General features: G+C 47.0%; 1 protein-coding gene across 1 annotated transcript in view; it reads left to right on the plus strand.

Moving 5' to 3' along the window:
* Drc7 (dynein regulatory complex subunit 7) overlaps positions 1-16,005 on the plus strand; it is a 25,359-nt gene extending 9,354 nt beyond the window's left edge. The window contains exons 8-18 of the mRNA XM_031340945.1: positions 6,046-6,174; positions 8,189-8,261; positions 9,023-9,151; positions 9,300-9,428; positions 10,841-11,061; positions 12,091-12,306; positions 12,867-12,977; positions 13,056-13,166; positions 14,105-14,299; positions 15,542-15,681; positions 15,765-16,005. Coding sequence (XP_031196805.1) covers positions 6,046-6,174; positions 8,189-8,261; positions 9,023-9,151; positions 9,300-9,428; positions 10,841-11,061; positions 12,091-12,306; positions 12,867-12,977; positions 13,056-13,166; positions 14,105-14,299; positions 15,542-15,681; positions 15,765-15,858 — 1,548 coding nt within the window. The 3' untranslated portion in view covers positions 15,859-16,005. The remainder of the gene's footprint in view (positions 1-6,045; positions 6,175-8,188; positions 8,262-9,022; positions 9,152-9,299; positions 9,429-10,840; positions 11,062-12,090; positions 12,307-12,866; positions 12,978-13,055; positions 13,167-14,104; positions 14,300-15,541; positions 15,682-15,764) is intronic.
* The last annotated feature ends 2,711 nt before the right edge of the window (positions 16,006-18,716 follow it).

Genomic DNA, 18,716 nt, shown 5'->3' on the forward strand with positions numbered 1-18,716 from the left:
TGGTCCTTTTCATTTAAGTTTTTAAATTATTGCTATAAAATGTTAATAGCTCCTTATTTTTCTTTTAATATTTTAGACTGCTCTCAGTCTTGACACTGATAATGGAGATATTTCTCCTTTAATGAACCTGGTTAGAGGCTTTTCAATAGTGTTGGAATTGTCAACAAACCAGCTTTTGGTTCTGTTGATTTTTTTTTCCAATGTAGCTTTGTTTCGTTTGTTTTTGCTCTGATCCTTATTTCCTAATGTTTGTTTTATTGATTAGTTTCTTAAGTGTCGGCTGCCTTTCCATCCAGCGGGAATAAGGAGGCAACAACAAGCTCTTCTCCAAGCAGTTTAGTCATCTTTTCTTCTTTCTTTGCTAGTTTCTCTTATATTCTTCTATATATTCTTCTTACATCTTACTAGTTACATCTTACTTCTTTCTTCTTTCTTACTCCTATTTCCTACTTACTCCTATTCCCTACATCTTACTTACTCCTATTCTTACGTACATCTTACTTCTATCTCCTACATCTTACTTCTATTCCTACATCTTACTTCTATATCTACATACTTACTCCTATCTATATCCAGCCCCCAACCCTTATGGGTTAAATACTTTCCCTGGTCCCAATCAGCATCGGCTACGTGGCAAAGCATAATAGGCTACGAGAAATCATGCCAGCTTGCATCACAAACTGGAGGCACTCAGCTTTTCCAACTAAGGACTTGTTTATCAATGCTCTCTGCTCTGGCCGGAGACCAGGTGTTAAATATATATATATATATATATATATATATATATATATATATATATATATATATATATATATATATATATATATATATATATATATATATATATATATATATAAATACAGCTGCCACCATATATATATATGGTGGCACACACACACACACACACACATATATATGGTGGCAGTTGCAGCTCCCCACACTTAAGGTGGAAACTGAAGGAATGAATCTGGCTGGTTCTATTTTCCTAGTAAAGACCTTCATTTCACTCCAGAGAGCTACTCCTAGAATCCTGCACATTTCAATAGCCTGTGGACTCCCTCCCCACTTTTTTTCCAGTTCAAAGTTCTTTTTCCTTTTCCTTTATCCTCTGATCTATGAGTCATTTTAAAATGTGGTGTTTCAGCCAGATGGTGGTGACATACCCATTAAGTCCCAGCACTTGGAAGGCAGAGGCAGGCAAATCTTTTGAGGCCAGCCTAGTCTACAGAAGGAGCTCCAGAGAGCCAGGGCTACACAGAGAAGCCTGTCCCCCCCCCCCAAAAAAAAAGTGTTGTTTATAGATGTGTAGATATATTTCCCAGTGATCTTTTGTTTGTTTGTTTGTTTGTTTGTTTGTTTGTTGTTGAGACAGGGTCTCTCTGTATAGCTCTGGCTGTCCTAGAACTTACTTTATAGACCAGGTTGGACTCATACTCGGAAATCTGCCTGCCTCTGCCTCCCAAGTGCTGGGATTAAAGGCATGCACCACCACTGCCTGGCGATCTGTCTATTTTTTATTTCGGTTTTAATTATGTGGTTTTTAGAGAATGTTTACCATGTAACCCCCACTATCTTCTTACAGCTTGGTTTTCGGTCCAGCTTATGCTGCCTCTCAAATGTTCCTTGAATTTGACTAAAATGACTATTCTTTGAGGCTGACTAGAAGGTTCTGTTGAATGTTAATCACCACAAGTCCGTTCAATTCTTCTCTGGTCTTCTTTGCTGGTTTTCTATATTCTAAAGCTCCTGATGTTATCCACATACTGGATTAGGATGTTGGATTTCTTTGTTTTATTTTATTTTATTTACTATATGTAAGTACACTGTACCTGTCTTCAGACACTTTTTCTTCTCGCACCGGCCCCGCTCGCTCACTTGCTGTAGTTATCTTCAGACAACCCAGAAGAGGGCATCAGATCTCATTATGGATGGTTGTGAGCCATCATGTGGTAGCTGGGATTTGAACTCATGACCTTCAGAAGAACAGTTGGCACTCTTAACCGCTGAGCCATCTCTCCAGCCCAGATTGTTGGATTTCTTTGTTTCTTCTATTCTATTCTAGAAATATGTAATATAATGAATATACATTTAAGATGACCACGTCTCTACGTCATCATGATAAACGGACCCCTTGTATTATAAATGCCCATCTTTCCCCTTCAATATTTTTAATCCTGATATTTGTTTATAATACATAAATATAGTTTCTTCAGCTTTCTTTTGGTTTATGTTAGCAAGGCTACCTTTGTCTTTTAAAACAAAACTCTGCATTTTCTATGTTTAGTGTGCATTGTTGGCTCTTTGTCTATTCTGTTGGTCTCAGCCTCTTGGTTGTAGTGCTTAGACCACTTACTATGATGGTTTTTGATAAGTCAAGTTCATAGCTATTATTTTTCTATATACATCCTCAAATTTGAAAGTTTTTTTATTTTTAATTGAAAATAGATTTTTAAGCTGGGCAACACTCAGGAGGCAGAGGCAGGAGGATCTCTGAGTTGAAAGCTAGCTTGTTCTATATAGCAAGTTCCAGGACAGCAAGGACTACATAGAAAGATCCCATCTCAAAAATAAACATTTCTCATGCAATATATTCTGATTATGGTTTCCCCTCCCCTCATTCCTCTCAAATCCTGCCTACCTCCCCACTCACTCACATCCACACCCTTTCTCTATAAAACCAGCAAAAGACAAAGCAAACAAACAAAACAGAAAGGGAAAACACAAGAAACATACACAAACACATACACACATTTACACATGCAGAAATCCCATAAAAACAGAAAACCAGAAACTATAATGTATAAGCAAAGACCTATAATATTAAAAAGCCAAAACAACAATGACAAGAAAACAGACAAACAAACAAAAGACAAATCATTGTGAGACCAAAAAAAAACCTTCCAAAAATATCATTGAGTTCATTTTGTGTTGGCCATCTACTGCTGGGCATGGACCTGCCCTAAGTGTGGTTTGCATACCCAGTAAGACCCCATCAGAGAATTATAATTTTTCATTTGTGAGTGCATATTGTCATTTCCCCTGCGTACATGTGTCTATGTTACTAAAAACCACATATGAAAAAAATTAGAGATAATTGGATGTCTAACCTCCTGCAGAGATGTTGGAAAATCTAGTGGGAAAAGGGAAGATCTAGCAATTACCTGAACCTTTCTGTTCTCTTTAGTCCTTTGATGTGGTTCATCAAAGTCCCAGTGCAGAGCCTGGATCCACATTCTGATTTCTGCCCCTCAGTACTGTGGTTAAACTCCTCCTTTCCTTCTTCTCCTCCTTTCCTTCTCCTTCTCCTCCCTCTCCTTTTCTTCCTCTTCCTCTTCTTCCTCCTCTTCCTCCTCCTCCTTCCTCTCTACTCCTCATCCCCCTTCTCCTCCTTTCCTTCCTCTGCATTCTCTCCTCCTCCCCCATAGTCCTCTTCTTTTCCTCCTCCTTCCTTCCCTTCCCCTCCTTCCCCTTTCTCCTCCTCCTCTATTTTCCTCCTCCCCTTCCCCCTTCTTCCTCCCCTCCTCTGCCTCTTCCTCCTCTCTGAAGGAGAGGCAGCACAAGCTAGCCTTGAACTTACTGTATAATCGAGGATGGCCTTGAGCTGCAGAACTTCAGAACTTCAGATCTCCTTGCCTCCAACTCCCAGATGTTGGGATTATAGGCATGTGCTCCCATGCCTAGTTTATGTGGCTCCAAGGATGGATCCCAGGGCCTCATGTATGTTAGGCAAGCATTCTACCAACTGAGCTACATCTCCACCCCTCCCCAAAGCTCTTCTTAACTGCCTCAGACCCCTGCCTGGAGAAACATTCCCCTGACCATAAACACCTTTTAGTTTTCTCTTTTCATGAATGTTTGCTTCTTAATTTTCCCCCTAGTAGTAAATGGAACCTGGGGCTCACCCAGCCCTCTACCACAGAGCGACATCCCAGCACAGTTCTTAATTACTGTGGGTTTGATGTTTGCTTCTGAAGGAGCATCTTCCTTTACAGCCAAGGGTGGTCTTGAACTCAACAATCCTCCTGCCTCAGCTTCCTGAATGGTGTGGGGTTACAGGTCCACCACCATGCCCACTCTTGTGGGTGTACTTGTGGGGAAGAAATGTTTAAATGTGGATTGACAGAAGAGAAATATGGGAGGATATTTCTAACTCATTTGGTGGGGTCATTTAGCATGGCAAAGTGGCAATTCTCTCCATGAAGCTTCTGCTGTGTGCCAGACCCTGTACCTGGCCTAGTAACAAACAGCAGATGACACAGACCAGGTCTCCACCATGAGGCACATTTGTGGAAGGGAAAAGCAACAAGCCACTGGAACTGAACTTGGGGCTCAGGCCTCCAAGTCCTGCGCTCTGTTGTTACGCCCAGTGTCCCCTATTCCTGACTAGATAGAACCTGTTGCAATGTGCCTGTGCAAAGTCCAAGGGATGGCTGGGGCCCCTTGGGAGCCAGACAGGGTGAATATGCTTCCACTAGGTGGCCAGAAACTCTGAGTGTGTGCGTGGAAGGAAGTTGAATGAATGGGATAGAGAAATATCTGTCTCAGCGTCCTACTTAACTCCAGGGCCTCTCAGCCTTTGTTTCCCTCCCAGAGAAACAATGCTCAGAATGTGCTTGTGATCGGTTCTGGGCATTTCACAAGTGCCAGCTTTGTTTCCTCATATGACAGACACCCAGATTAATGAAGCTTATACCTTACCACACAGATGATGCAGAGTAGTATCCCAGAAGGATAATGGCCCTTCAGAGTTGGCTGTGATCCTTCATCCACTCCTCTATCCTTCAGGTCCTCCTCTTGTCCAGTGCACACCACCCTGGTGCTATGAGAAGGACATTTATGATAGGCAGGAATGAGGCCAGGCAGCCAGTACTGAGTCACCACATAAGGGTAGGGAAGAAGAGGCCATGACACTAGCCAGCATGGACACTGCTAAAATAGCCCTGGGCTTTGTTCCCTCTGAGAACCTTGCATTGGCACTGGGGGTTTGGGGAATGGGGCAGCATTCTTATAGAGGCTGCCTGGTACAGTGCCCTGGGAGCATGGGATGCAGCTACTGTCCACCCATTCTCCACTTTCTCTAGGAATAGAACTTGGCGTTGAAGCAGCAAAGCATATGTAACTACTACTTGCCCTTATAAAAGTGACAGGCCTAAGCAAAGAGTAAATGATATGTGACCATCCATGCAGGTCAGCTCCTCCCCTTTTTAGTCTTTATTCTCAGTCACTGCCTATCCAGAAGCACTCCTCCGTTCCTTCCCCCTGCTATGTCTACCTCTCTTTCCCTACGACCAAGTAGGCCACAATCCACAGGAGGCCTCTTGGGACCTGACAGGACAGTGAACACAGGACCAGGGCTGCCTCCCAATGGCTGGATGCTCACTCTCCTTTGAGCGCCTTTTCTTCAAGCTTTGATCTCCCTGTGAAGCATGTCGCCTTGGGAGACGATCCTAGGAAGGAGAGCATGTAGAGTGGACCCCCAACCCCTTGGTTGGCACCTGTACCCGCCATCAGAAAGTGCTGCAGGCTAGGAACTTAAAGAACAAAAATACTTTGATTTACAGTTCTGGAGACTAGAAATCCAGGACTGAGGTCCTGGCAGGGCTGGTTCCTTCTAAGATCTCCTATATCCTCCTGAGTCCCGAGTAGCACTTGGCTCCTGATTCCTGTCTCCTGGCTCCCTGGCTGGGAGAAAACAAAAACAAAAGCAAAAAAACAAGGAGGCTCACATTAAACCAGTCATTTCCTGCTCAGAAATGCTCCGAAGTGACAACTGTCTTCACATACAGACTGTCTCCAGCAGGGAGCACTGACAAATCTCTTCTGGACATGCTGTAGGATTTCTTCCTTGAGAAATAGGATGATGGAATGGGAGTGGGAGCCTCAGTTTCCCTAATGAGATGAAGAATGTGGATGGACTCTTAGAGACTGGATAGAGCTGACATTCTACACAGCTCCTGATGGCTTCAGGGAATAGCCACTGCCCTTTAGAAGCAGGCATAGTCATGGGATCCAGGGGATACACTCAGTTGGTTCCCCCTCCATCAGGACTTGATCTTCGACCTGGGAGATCCGGTGAGGTGGGAGTACATGCTCTTGGGGACCGATAAGCCTCACCTGTCCTTGACTGAGGAGGAAGAAGAAGGGCTGGATGATGATGATGAAATGGAAGAGCTGGTGAGTGCTAGCATGTGAGTGGGTCGAGGGCCTTTACCCCATTTTGTGTTAGGCAGCCTAACAGACATACCTGCAAACATGTGCATGCATGGGGGTAGGGGGAGACTCCAAATGTATCAGTTATACACTCTTCAAAGTAGAGGGGTCTGTAGAGTTCTCATTTTACAGATGGGAAAACAGAGGCCTAGGCATATCCAGTGATCATCCCAAAACCTCTCAGTAGGTTAGGGGACAGACAGTACTTGAATTCAGTCTCTCCCATCTGGAGCCGTGATCCAAACTTGGACTGTTCCTTAGAGAGACCATGTCTTTGGAGTGGGAACCTCAGGGTCCACTCTGCTGGCTCCTCCTTAGTCACTGGCCTAAGGTACCCCCTCACTAGCCTTCTGTCTGTCATCTTTCAACAATGGGTGTATGTGTGTGCTGGTGGGGTACTTCCTGCATGGGGACCTGTGTGAGGAATGAGAGACTAGGAGACAAATTCCCCCTGCTTTGGGAGTCTTCCATGCCTCCTTTACATGTAAAATGAGGGTGAAGGTCACAAGTCTGTGTTTGGTATCCATAGCAACAATGATAGATGTATCAGTCAGCTAGCATTGCCATAAAGGGAGTACTACAAACTCTTAAGTCTCACACTCCCAGAGGCTAGAAATTCAGGATCAAAGGTGCTGGCAGGGCTGGTTTCTTCCACAATCCTCTGGGTTTGCTGATGGCCATGAGCACTGCAGTTTTATCTGGCCCCCTTTCAATGAATCTGTGTCCTAATTCCTTTGCCTCAGAAGAACACTTAGCATATTGTAATAGGACCACTTGAAGGCCCAACTTAGAGTCCACTGCCTTACCCGTAAAGACCTTACTTCCAATTGCAACTGGATTCATGGGTACTGGGGGTGAGGGCTTTAGCATATGATTTTAGAGGTAGGTCGAGCAAGCCCATATAAATAGGCAACACTGCGGGGACAGGTTCTGTTTCTGGTGCAGAAGCTGAGTTCACTCACTTAAATCTCTGCTTCCTGGGTAGCCGAGGACAACTCATACACAGCAGGGCAAAATGAGACACCAAAGGATCTACCCAATTAGTGAGAGAGCTAGGAGCTGCATATCCGGGTTCTCAGTGGTGATTATTCAGCTCTGAAGGCTGCCTAAGAATGCATGAGGCCACCCTGTTCTCCCTCTCCTCAATTCTGAGCACTGGTGACCCTGCTGGCTGTAGGACATAGACCAGCAATATGTACCCTTAAACCTAGGAGTCTGCTTCTTCTGGAAGTCCTGTCACATCCCTGGAATGAGAACCCTACCTAGTCCCTCCAAACATGGACAGACAATACATCTTGAGAGTCAGCACCCAGCTGTAGGACCAGACCTGGGATTCCTGTGCTGTCTCAAAAAAAAAAAAAAAAAAAAAAAAAAAAAAAAAAAAAAAAAAAAAAAAAAGTTGCTATTGTCCACTGCTGACTAACTCACAATTAGATGAGCAAGCATCCAAGGTCTGAACATTGTATACGTACACACCGAAAATCTTGAGCTTCATTTGAGGATCATTTGTCTAGGCCAGGCCTTATTTCACAGACCAGGGAAGAACAGCCATGCAGGGCCCAAGACTTATTCACAACATCCGTTAGTCCTCCCAAGAGGCCCAGTTAACAGCTAAGGAAATCTAGGCTTAGAGTGGATGAAAAACTTACCCAGCCCTCCTTACCTGGTACTAGGTACAAAGGTTTGGCTCCTTCTGACTCAGGATCCCCTCTCTGAGTAGCCATCATGGCTGTAGGTGGTTTGGCTGGACGGGTGAGGTATGAGAGCAGGTGCTACCCGTCTTAGACCAGGCAAGCAGGGAATAGGGGTCCACCCAAACCTATCCTCTCCTCCCCTATTCTGGGTCATCTTCTGACCTCTTGTTCTTCCGGGGAAACTGACAGCCCTCTTAGCAAGTTTGGGTCTGGGGTTAGGGGCAGAGCTGTGCCACGGCCTCTGCTCCAAGGCCCTGGCTAGCAACCACCTCTTTTCCTCACAGGGCAAAGAAGAGGAGGATAAGAGCTTTGACATGCCGTCTTCGTGGGTCTCCCAGATTGAGATCACCCCAGAAGGTCTCTGTCATCCCCTGGTTCTCAGCCTACAACTCAGCAGAGAAGCCAGAGAGGCTTCCTGGGCCCTTCTTGCCACCCCCCCTCAACACCCTCCCAGCTCTGTGCCCAGAGCCTGACACTCTCTGGCACACAACTGGACTGTTAACATCATGAGCACCAAGGTCCGGGACATGGCCTCTTTCTTCCCTTCCCCAGATCCTCTGTTCAGAGGAGGCCATGGGCAGAACATGGACTATGTGGTGCAGTGGGGCCAGGCCACAGGAAAAAAATAGACAAAGAAAGCAAGAGACTGGGCTATCTTTTGCCCAGTGTCTACATATGTCCACCTGGAAATGCCTAGATCAGAAGAAGGGCATAGGCTGTTCCAGCAGGTGGCAAAGTGCTACAGAAGTGGGCATGAACACTGGGGTGGGAGCACCCATTACATCCTAAATACGGGATGGAGGCAAAATGGGTCTTAAGAGGTAGTGGTCCTTGGGACTGGGTTTTGAAAGATCAGATGTCATTCTAGCACATTGTTCTCAGTGATGAAGGCATGGCAGGGGAAAGGAGTGGCTAGACCACAGATATGATTCTCTGTAACTCTGGGATGCTGGCTGGCCCAAGAATACCTTGGGAAGAATTGAAGCCAGCACTGGTAAGTATTTTCTTCTTCCTCGGAACTGGTTCTGGGCCTGGAGGCACTTTATAGGCAATGCAGACAATGGATGAGCATTCAGGAAGGGCGGAAGGAAAGACCCCAGCTCCCTTTACACCCACAGAGTTTGAGACCCGTTGCCCCAATGGGAAGAAAGTGATACAGTACAAGAGGGCACAGCTGGAGAAGTGGTCCCCATACCTCAACAACAATGGCCTGGTGTGTCGCCTTACCACCTACGAGGACCAACAGTGTAAGACACCTTGGGGGCATGGAATTGGGGAACAACCAAATGCCGTGCTTGGTGACTCTGGGTAAATCACTTCTACTTTTTCAATGTCTGTGTGGCAGAGGCCAGAGGAGCTGGCCCACCTGCAGCAACCGTCCCTGTGTCCCCACAGGCACAAAGGTTCTGGAGATAAAGGAGTGGTACCAGAACCGGGAGGATATGCTGGAGCTGAAGCATATAAACAAGACCACAGGCCTGCACGTGGACTACTTCAAGCCAGGCCATCCCCAAGCTCTGTGTGGTATGTGGATTCCATGGCTGGGCGGACCAAGAGCCATGGGGAAGGGGTGTTTACATATGATGACACAGATGGGAAGAACGGATGATAGGCATCACCGAGGTTCTTAGGTGGCAAGCATGGGCATTACCTCTGACTATGTAAGATAAGGTGGTGTGCAAACAGCTAAGGAAGCTCAGAAAAGGAAGACACCACAGCCATCGGCTCTCTAGGAAAGTCAAAGCCAGGGCCACACGCTGTTCTGTGCCTGGGATCATGGCACGTGAGATGGGTCCCATGTCAAGGGTCTAAGAATGCTGGGCAGTAAAGCCAGCCAGCACCACCAAGAAGGCAAATGTAGGAGCAGAGTGGCCACTGGCTCTATGGCTAGGGGGCCCATGAGGTTGGGAAGTGGGGAAAGAAAGAATATGCCTCCTGAAATCCACATTCTACCCCAGACCTCAGCAGAGAAAAGTCTGGAGCCAACACACACATGGAAAGACACCAACCACATTTGGGAGTTGAAATTTTCAAGATTAAACCAAGAAGGGACCATGCCATAACCTATGTGGAGTAAATGGTCCTAACCTGATATGTGTACCGGGGGCAGAAAGCAGCAGGAAGTTATTCCTTATGGATATCAGCAAGCAAGTCCCTCTTTTTTTTTTTTTTTTTTTTTTTTTTTTTTTTTTTTTTTTTTTGGTTTTTCAAGAGAGGCTTTCTCTGTGTAGCCTTAGCTGTCCTGGAACTCACTCTGTAGATCAGGCTGTCTTCGAACAGTTCCTGTTTTCTTTTCTTTCTTTCTTTCTTTCTTTTTTCTTTTTTGTTGTTGTTATTGTTGTTGTTGTTGTTGTTTGTTTTTTGTTTTTTTGAAACAGGGTTTCTCTGTATAACCCTGGCTGTCCTGGAACTCACTCTGTTGTCCAGGCTGGTCTTGAACTCAGAAATCTGCCTGCCTCTGCCTCCCAAGTGCTGGGATTAAAGGCATGTGCCACCACTGCCCGGCTCAGTCCCTCTTTTCTTAAGACTAACTGAGCTAAATATGTTAATAATATGGAGATGTAGCTCAGTAGTAGGACACATGCTTAGCATGTCTGAGGCCCCATGTTCCATTGCTAAACAGCAATATTAATGGTCTTAAAATGTGAGCACATCTTGACCGGGTAATTCCTCTGATGAGAATATGTTCTTAGTAAAGGCTGAGCAAGAACAATAAATGCATGCTATGGTTGTTCATCATGGTGTTGTTTATAAAAACAAAAAATTAGATGTAACTGGAATGCCCAGATAGTGGGGGTTGGGTACACGACTGATACTCATGTATACTTCAGAATATCCGTCTCCCTGGGCCTAGGATTGGGTTACAGAGCCAGCTGCCACAGCTCTTGATGTTCACTCAACCCCTCCCCTCTCCCCTTCTGCCCTGCCCCCCTCAGTGCACTCATATAAGTCTATGCTACCTGAGATGGACCGCGTCATGGAGTTTTATAAAATGATCCGTGTGGATGGCCTGGTAAAGCGGGAGGAGACACCCATGACAATGACTGAGTACTATCAAGGCCGCTCAGACTTCCTCGCCTATCGACACACCAATTTTGGACCCAGAGTCAAGAAGCTCTCCCAGAACAGTGTGGAGTCCAACCCGAGGCCCATGGTGGTGAGAGTACATTTGGGCTGGGGACTGGCTGCCCACCCTCTCTGGCAGATAGAGGGGTCCTCAGAATCAGGGAAGCCCTGACTCTGGGATGATTATTAATGCCTGTAATTTTGCCAGGATTCTAAACATGAAGCAACCACTTTAACAAATGCAGACCCCTGGGCTTGTTAGAGCCAAGCTGTATCCCTAACCCCACTAGACAAAGAAGCACGGTTTCCTCACTGTAATGAACAAATACACACGTAAGAACCAGACATCTGGAAATACGGGAAACTAAAGAAACTTAAAAATGTCTCAAGTGACCTCTCTCCGATATTACTGTGGACTAGTAGGTTTATTCATAGCTAGACAATTAATCCCAGCACTTGAGAGGTGGTAGCTGAAGAGTGGAGAGTTCAAGGCAACCCTCAGCTGAGTGCAAGGCTGAGCCACATGAACTCCTATCTCAATGAGCCAAAGACATAGCTCACTCAGTAAAGAGTTTGCTTTCTAAGCACGAAGACCTGGGTTTTCCCCAGCACCCATGAAAACAGCCTGGCACCATGACTCGTATGTGCAATCCCAGTACCAGGGAGGCAAATGTAGGGTTTGTTGGCCTGCCAGTCAAGCCAAACCAGTGAGGTCCAAGTTCAAGTGAGCCCAAGATTTGAGACAGAAAAACAAATTGAGCTTTGTTTCCTCTAAGATGCTACAAAGTTCTCGGCAATGAACTTCCTGGCCACACACCTGAGATCCTCCTTGCCATAGTAAGGGCTATCTGATAATGGGACAGGCTGTCTGGAGAGGTGGAGAGCTCCTCACCTCTAGAAGCAGACAAGCAGAGTCTTGTGGAGGAAATTGGAGAAAGGACCGACACCATGTGAAGCTGGGTCCTGAGAACCCACAGGGGTCATAGACTCCATGGTCTGGCAGAAAGGGCAGATCAACAACTTGTACCCCTGGACTCGTGGGTCTTGAGAGTCCTTCCTTTATACACACAGAGCATGCACAGAAACCCCCCTCCCTCCTCTGCATGTTCTGGCCACACAGAAAATCACAGAGCGGTTCTTCCGCAACCCAGCGAAACCTGCGGATGAGGATGTGGCAGAGCGCGTGTTTCTGATAGCGGAGGAGCGCATCCAGCTTCGCTACCATTGCCGCGACGACTACATCACCGCATCCAAGCGAGAGTTCCTGCGGCGCATGGAGGTTGACAGCAAGGGAAACAAGATCATCATGACACCAGACATGTGCATCAGCTACGAGGTGGGTTGGTGACCACATGGCACACTGAATGGATGGGGACATACTTTAACACCTGTGCCTGCAAGCATCTTCAGGTAACTTGAGAAACCCTAAGAGGGATTTCTGTTAAGATTCCTCTGGGAAGCCCATCTCTTTCCCTGGTAACACGCAAAGCTCCCATCTGAGGATCTTTCTCTTGTAGCTGCTCTGAAAACCATCCCATTTCCACCAAAATGAAAACCCAGCCAGCTGAGACTTCCTCATGGTCCCTATCTGCACCTCTGGGGAACCTAGACCCCAGATCCCAGGGACCTATCCTGAAGGTGGCAGGATATTCTCATGCTTTAGAATATAGGATGGTCTCGCCTTCCTATTCTAACAGCATAACCATAAGCCCCTCTGCACCTTTCTTTGGTCCCTCTTTGTTACTATGATTTTGTAGAGAAGGATCCTGAGGTCTGGAGAGGTTAAGCACCTTGCTTGAGATCAAACAGCTAGAAAAAGGGAGTAGATTTAAACCAAGTGGTCCTTAGACCTGCCCTGGTGCAGCTTCCCTGTCACTGTGGTGGTTCTGGTCTCAGGTAGAGCCAATGGAGCACACCAAGAAACTCCTCTACCAGTATGAGACCATGATTCACCTGAAGAATGAAGAAAAGCTGTCCCGACATCAGGCCTGGGAGTCAGAGCTGGAGGTAAGGTCCTACGAGACAGCAGAGGTGGCAGAGAGAGAGGGCCTTCATGATGCATATCCTCAATGATGTCCAATCAAGGTGCTGGAGATCTTGAAGCTTCGTGAAGAGGAGGAGGAGGCACATACGCTGACCATCTCCATCTATGACACCAAGCGCAATGAGAAGAGCAAAGAATATCGGGAGGCCATGGTGAGTCTTCCTGCTCTTCCTAGGTCTCCATCCTTGGAGCCCTGCCTCCAGGGTAGGGAGGATATGGGAACACTTTGTAAGGGATGTTGAGGGGAGATGTCAACCCTTTGTAAGGGATGAAGTCACTGGTGATGTCAGGTGAGTATTCTTGTTGACTATCACCTGCTTGTTAATGGATTACCCCCAAAGAGCACTTAAGATCCAGGCTGGGTATACTCACCCAGGGCTATGGCCAAATGAAAGTCTCTACTTTGTGTGGAGGAAAAATGAGAACTACATGTCCATCTCTACCAGGGCTTTCTCTGAGGCTGTGACCTGAGCTGGAAGTCCAGCTAACTGACTCAGGCACAGGTTGAACACCAGGACTCAGCCACACAGGGGCTTTGGCTTTACCCCTCCCCCTCCCAAGTGGGAGGACCAGTTTGGCTCGATGCTAAACCCTCTTCACCAAGTAGTGCAGATCTCTAAAGAAGTTTGGAGTTGGCCTGGCAAGGCTAGGCTTTGCAATGTTCTTGGATCCATAGGAAAGGGCAACAGCCCACGTCTCCATGTTCTCTGGCTCCCGTGTGCCCCATGTAAGTCCGGCCTTACAGGCAAAAGAGAAAAATGGGAGCTCAGAATCATTGCTAGCCCACTGCCATTCACTGTAAGTACCTGCTTTGGACTGGCAGGCCTGGGCTATGTGCTTTCCAGACCTGAACTGGTCTGTTTTCAGAGGAGGAAACAAAGGCTCGGACTGATTGATGAATTCGTGTCAGAAACAGGAATTACATGTCAGAAAGGAATAAACATGGCTAAAGAGGCAATTGTGGCTCATAAGAACCCTACCCTGGGACCTGGATTTAGGGCCTGGCTTTGTACTGTTATTGCACGTGGACTCGGCTGCTTGGGAGGTCTCCTGGCTATCCTGATCTTTCAGCTGGTTCCCTGGCCCACAGGAGCGTGTCTTGCATGAGGAGCACCTGCGGCAGGTAGAGGCCCAGTTGGACTACCTGGCTCCATTCCTGGCTCAGCTCCCTCCAGGCGAGAAGCTAACCCGTTGGCAGGCGGTACGCCTCAAGGATGAGTGTCTCAGCGACTTCAAGCAGCGGCTGATCGACAAGGCTAACCTCATCCAGGCTCGCTTTGAGAAGGTGTGGCCAGGGCCCAGGCAGGGGAGGTGACCTCACCATCCTCAGTCAGGAAAAACGGGACCTGAGGCCTTTGCTCAGTGCCTCATGGATCCGAGAATGGCAGATGAGAGGATGAGTGTGTGTCTGTAATCGAAGCTTCCAAATACCTGATTCCTTCTTCTCCCCTTTGTTATTGTACGAGTGGATGGATGGTGGGTAGCTGGGTAAATGGATGAGTGGATGAATGGGTAACTAGGTGGGGGTGAGGTGGGCGGGCGCAGGTGGATGTGTGGTGAGGATTAGGGGTGGAGTATAGGTGGATGGATGGATGGATGGATGGATGCATGGATGGATGGATGATGGTATGGAAGGATAACTAAGATGGGCAGGCAGAAGGATAGAGGAGTGGATGGGTGGGTTTGTGAATCGATGGGCGGATGGTTGGTGCATTATAGTAGCTCCTAGTCCTTTGCCCATTTCTGTGAGACAGGTGAGATGCATACCATGTGGTTACCATGCAGTGCTTTGGTCTGCACAGAGCACACAGAGCAGAGCTGGGTGGAATGGGGCACAATCACCCTTATTTTTGGAGACGAGCTACTGGGGTCTCTGAGCATGTCAGCAACATGTCTACCTCATGAGGCTATTTTGTGTATATGGGTGTTTTGTCTGTACGTGTGCATGTACACCACATGTCTAGTGCCCTCAGAGGCTAAAAGAGGTCATCGCATCCCCTGGGACTGGAGGTTCAGATGATTCTGAGCCTCCATGTAAATTTTGGGAATCTAACCCAGTCCTCTGGAGAGCTGGGAGTGCCCTGCTTTGTTTTATGAGACAGGGTCTCACTCTATAGCCTTTGCTGGCCTGAAACTTGCTAGGTAGACCAGACTGGCCTTAAACTCACATAGATCCACCTGCCTCTGCCTAAAGAGAGCTGGGATTAAAGGTGTGCACCAGCACACTCAGCGGCTTTAATTTTGTATATGAACTGCTAGGGATGGAACCCTGGGCTATGCACTAAACCACAGCCCTAGTTCTGACTGGCTGTTGTGGCCCTGTTCTGATTTCATGTACAGGCTGTCCTTCAAACCAGGACCCCAGCAGTTCTCATCCAAGACATTTTGTGATGCTATAATTCTGTCCCTTTCCTTGGGGGCTGGAGTTGGGCATTATCCTGTTGGGGCTGCCTGGCCATCTATGGGCCTACAGCCTGGCTGCAGATCAGTTCACACATTCCCCATGCTCCTCTCTGTATGTTTCCAGGAGACCCAGGAGCTGCAGAAGAAGCAGCAATGGTACCAGGAGAACCAGGTAACCCTGACACCAGAGGATGAAGACCTGTACCTGAGCTACTGCTCTCAGGCCATGTTCCGCATCCGAATCTTGGAACAGCGGCTCAATCGGTAAGGGGCAGAACTGGGAGGACTTCTGGGAGCACTCTGATAGCTTGGATATCCCTCACCCTCTCCTTCCTCACTCTGCTCAGGCACAAAGAGCTGGCTCCACTGAAGTACCTGGCGCTGGAGGAGAAGCTCTACAAGGACCCACGCCTGATAGACTTCGTCAAAGTCTTTGTTTGATGGCCCCTCCTGGGACTGCGGCAGACCCTGCCAGGGAATGGAGTCCCTCCCTTCTCCCCAGCCACTGTGATCCTATACCGGCCTCACTGCCACACTTTCTCCTTGTCCCTCATAGCCCCCTCAAATAAAGACACTTCCTTTTTGCCATTTATACCTCAGTGTTTACAAGCTCCACTCCACACCATCCTAAGTATTTCTCCGTCATCTTCTCTGCTGGATTATCAAGTGTTTAGCTCTCCAGATGGTTGTTCCACATCCACCTGCCAACATCTGGCTAGAGCTCAATGTGTTGATGGTGGGGCCAGCTCATAAAAGTGAGAGCAGCCTAGCTAAGAAGCACACCCCAGAACCGGGTGGCTTGATACTAGAGGACAAAGGACAGAATCCAAGTTCCTCTTACATGTACCACCTCTGAAATGGGGGTGGTGATGCTTCCTGAAATAAGTCTTAAAAGGCAGAGGAAATTGGGTATAGTAGTGCATGCCCGTAGTCCCAGCAGGAGGTGGAGGCAGAAAGATCGAGTTCAAGATCTGTCTCAACTACATAGTGAATTTGAGGACAGCCTGGGCCACATGAGGCTCGGTCTTTAAAAAAAAAAAAAAAAAAAAAAAAAAAAAAAAAAAAAAAAAACAGACAATAAAGGGGGGGGGGCGGGGCTGGAGAGATGGCTCAGAGGTTAAGAGTACTTACTGCTCTTCCAGAGGTCCTGAGTTCAATTCCCAGCAACCACATGGTAGTTCATAACCATCTATAATAAGATCTAATGTCCTCTTCAGGTATGTCTGAAGACAGCAACATTGTATTTATATACATATAAATAAAGAAATTAAAACAACAACAACAAAAGTAAAGAAAACCTTGCCTGTAATCTCAAGGGCATGACACAGTCACAGCCTGTAATCTCAAGGGCATGACACAGTCACAGCAGGTGTGGTTGCTTGTACTATCTGAGCCAGTGACTAGGCAATTGTGGATCAGAGAGGGACTCATGGGGCCCTGTCCCTTCTTATTGAACTACTAGCTGCTGATGAATTCTGGTGGGGGGGGCAGTCATTGTCTTCACTCAAAGATGAACCCAGTAAACTTCAGTGCATAGTTCCAAGCCCATGGTTAAAACCAGGGGCTCTTGCCAAATGTGGCGGCTCACACCTTTAATCCCAGCTGTTGATTTCTATCAGTCCAAGGCCAGCCTGATCCACAAAGTGAGATACAGAGGGAGGAGAGAGAGAGAGAGAGAGAGAGAGAGAGAGAGAGAGAGAGAGAGAGAGAGAGAGAAGAGGAGAGAAGAGGTAGTGGAAGAGAGATCCAAGGGACAGAAATAGGATGATCTTGGAAGAGTCAAGTATGCCAAGAATGCAGAATCTTGCCTGGCTCCTATAAAGATACTGTGCCTCCTCCACATGTGTGATGTGTGTGTACACAAGTCCCATTCTATCACTATGCATTCTGCTCTGACATTCTTCACCTTATTCCCTTGAGTCAGGTAGGTGACCCGGTCTGAGGATCAGTCAATGGGGTCTGCAAGGGAGAGAGTGGGGACAGAGGGGAAAGAGACTCATAAAAGACAAAACAGCCTGTCTAATCAAGTCTCATCTATTGAAAGGCAGCTATGGGTGTATATATAAGCACAAGCTGGGGAGTACAGCTGGAGACACTTAACACAAGTCCAGGATGTGGCTGAGAAGAACAAGAGGTTATCAGAGTGTGTTCAGCTATGGTGATCTTCTTGCAAAAACATCATCCTAGGAAAACAAGTCTCTCGTCAGGGTGGAAAAGTACCACCTGCAAGTAAATAGCCCGAGATGGCTGCAGAGACTGCTAGGAGTCGAGTCCCAACAGTTAGGATGCCAACCAACAATCCCTAGCAATCTGCTTCCTAGAGCACTGTTTACAGCCATGCCCAGATTTTTACATGGGTAGTGAGAATTTGAACTCAAGTCTTCATTCTTACAGTGCAGTCACTCTTAGCTACTGAGCCATGCCATTTCTCTTGCTCCTAGGTAGTTTTTCTTTCCAGAGCTGGGGATTGAACCTAGTGCCTCCTGCACACTTGTCAAGGCTATCACCGAGCTACATTCCAGTCTTGTTCCTACTTAGAAGTTATGTGTACTGGGGATGGTGACAGTTATTTTAAGACAGTCTGCATGTTAGAGGATTAAGTTATTTTAGGGGTGGTGACATTGGTTATGTGACTAAGGGCCCTTAAAGAACTTCATGCTCAGTGTTGCCACGATTGAAATGTCTTGGGATCTGTAATCTTCAAATAATTGTATAAAACAAAGCAGATAAGGCAAAATGTGTCAAAATGAAGAATTTGACTTTTTTTTTTTTTAAATAAAAAGTTAAAGGAACAGCAAACTACAAAGTTTTGATCAAATGTTATTCTCCGAATCCAGGTCTCTTAATAATTACCAAGTTCTACTCAGGGCCGACTTCCCAGAAGGCTAATGGATGTCTTTTGTCCGTGTAGAGGTTTTGCATTTAATAGGTACCTTGCATGCCTTGACTTTAATTACAAAAGTTTTAAGTCCTGGGTCCATTCTTCCAGGTGTTTGGTCTTTTTCACCACAGCATCTGTTTCCTCATCTATAAATGGGAAATGCCTCCCACTCAGGGCTGTATGGAGCAGAACGCCAGATATAGCACCCACGACCAGAGGGGAGTGAGTGTAGGACAGACCGGGGTTGGAGGTTATTTCTGCAATAAGCTGGGACCGAGTTCCACAGTGAGGGGACCCCCGACTCCTGGCGGGTTATGTGGCCTCTCCACGATCCCAACCTGCCTGTCACAGGCATCAATCAGCCTTTCTCCGGTTCTCTAGTCGAGCAGACACAAGCCTACTCATCCCACTGTGATAC

This window comes from Mastomys coucha, unplaced genomic scaffold (genome assembly GCF_008632895.1).
Source record: "Mastomys coucha isolate ucsf_1 unplaced genomic scaffold, UCSF_Mcou_1 pScaffold22, whole genome shotgun sequence".
Lineage (NCBI taxonomy): Eukaryota > Metazoa > Chordata > Mammalia > Rodentia > Muridae > Mastomys > Mastomys coucha.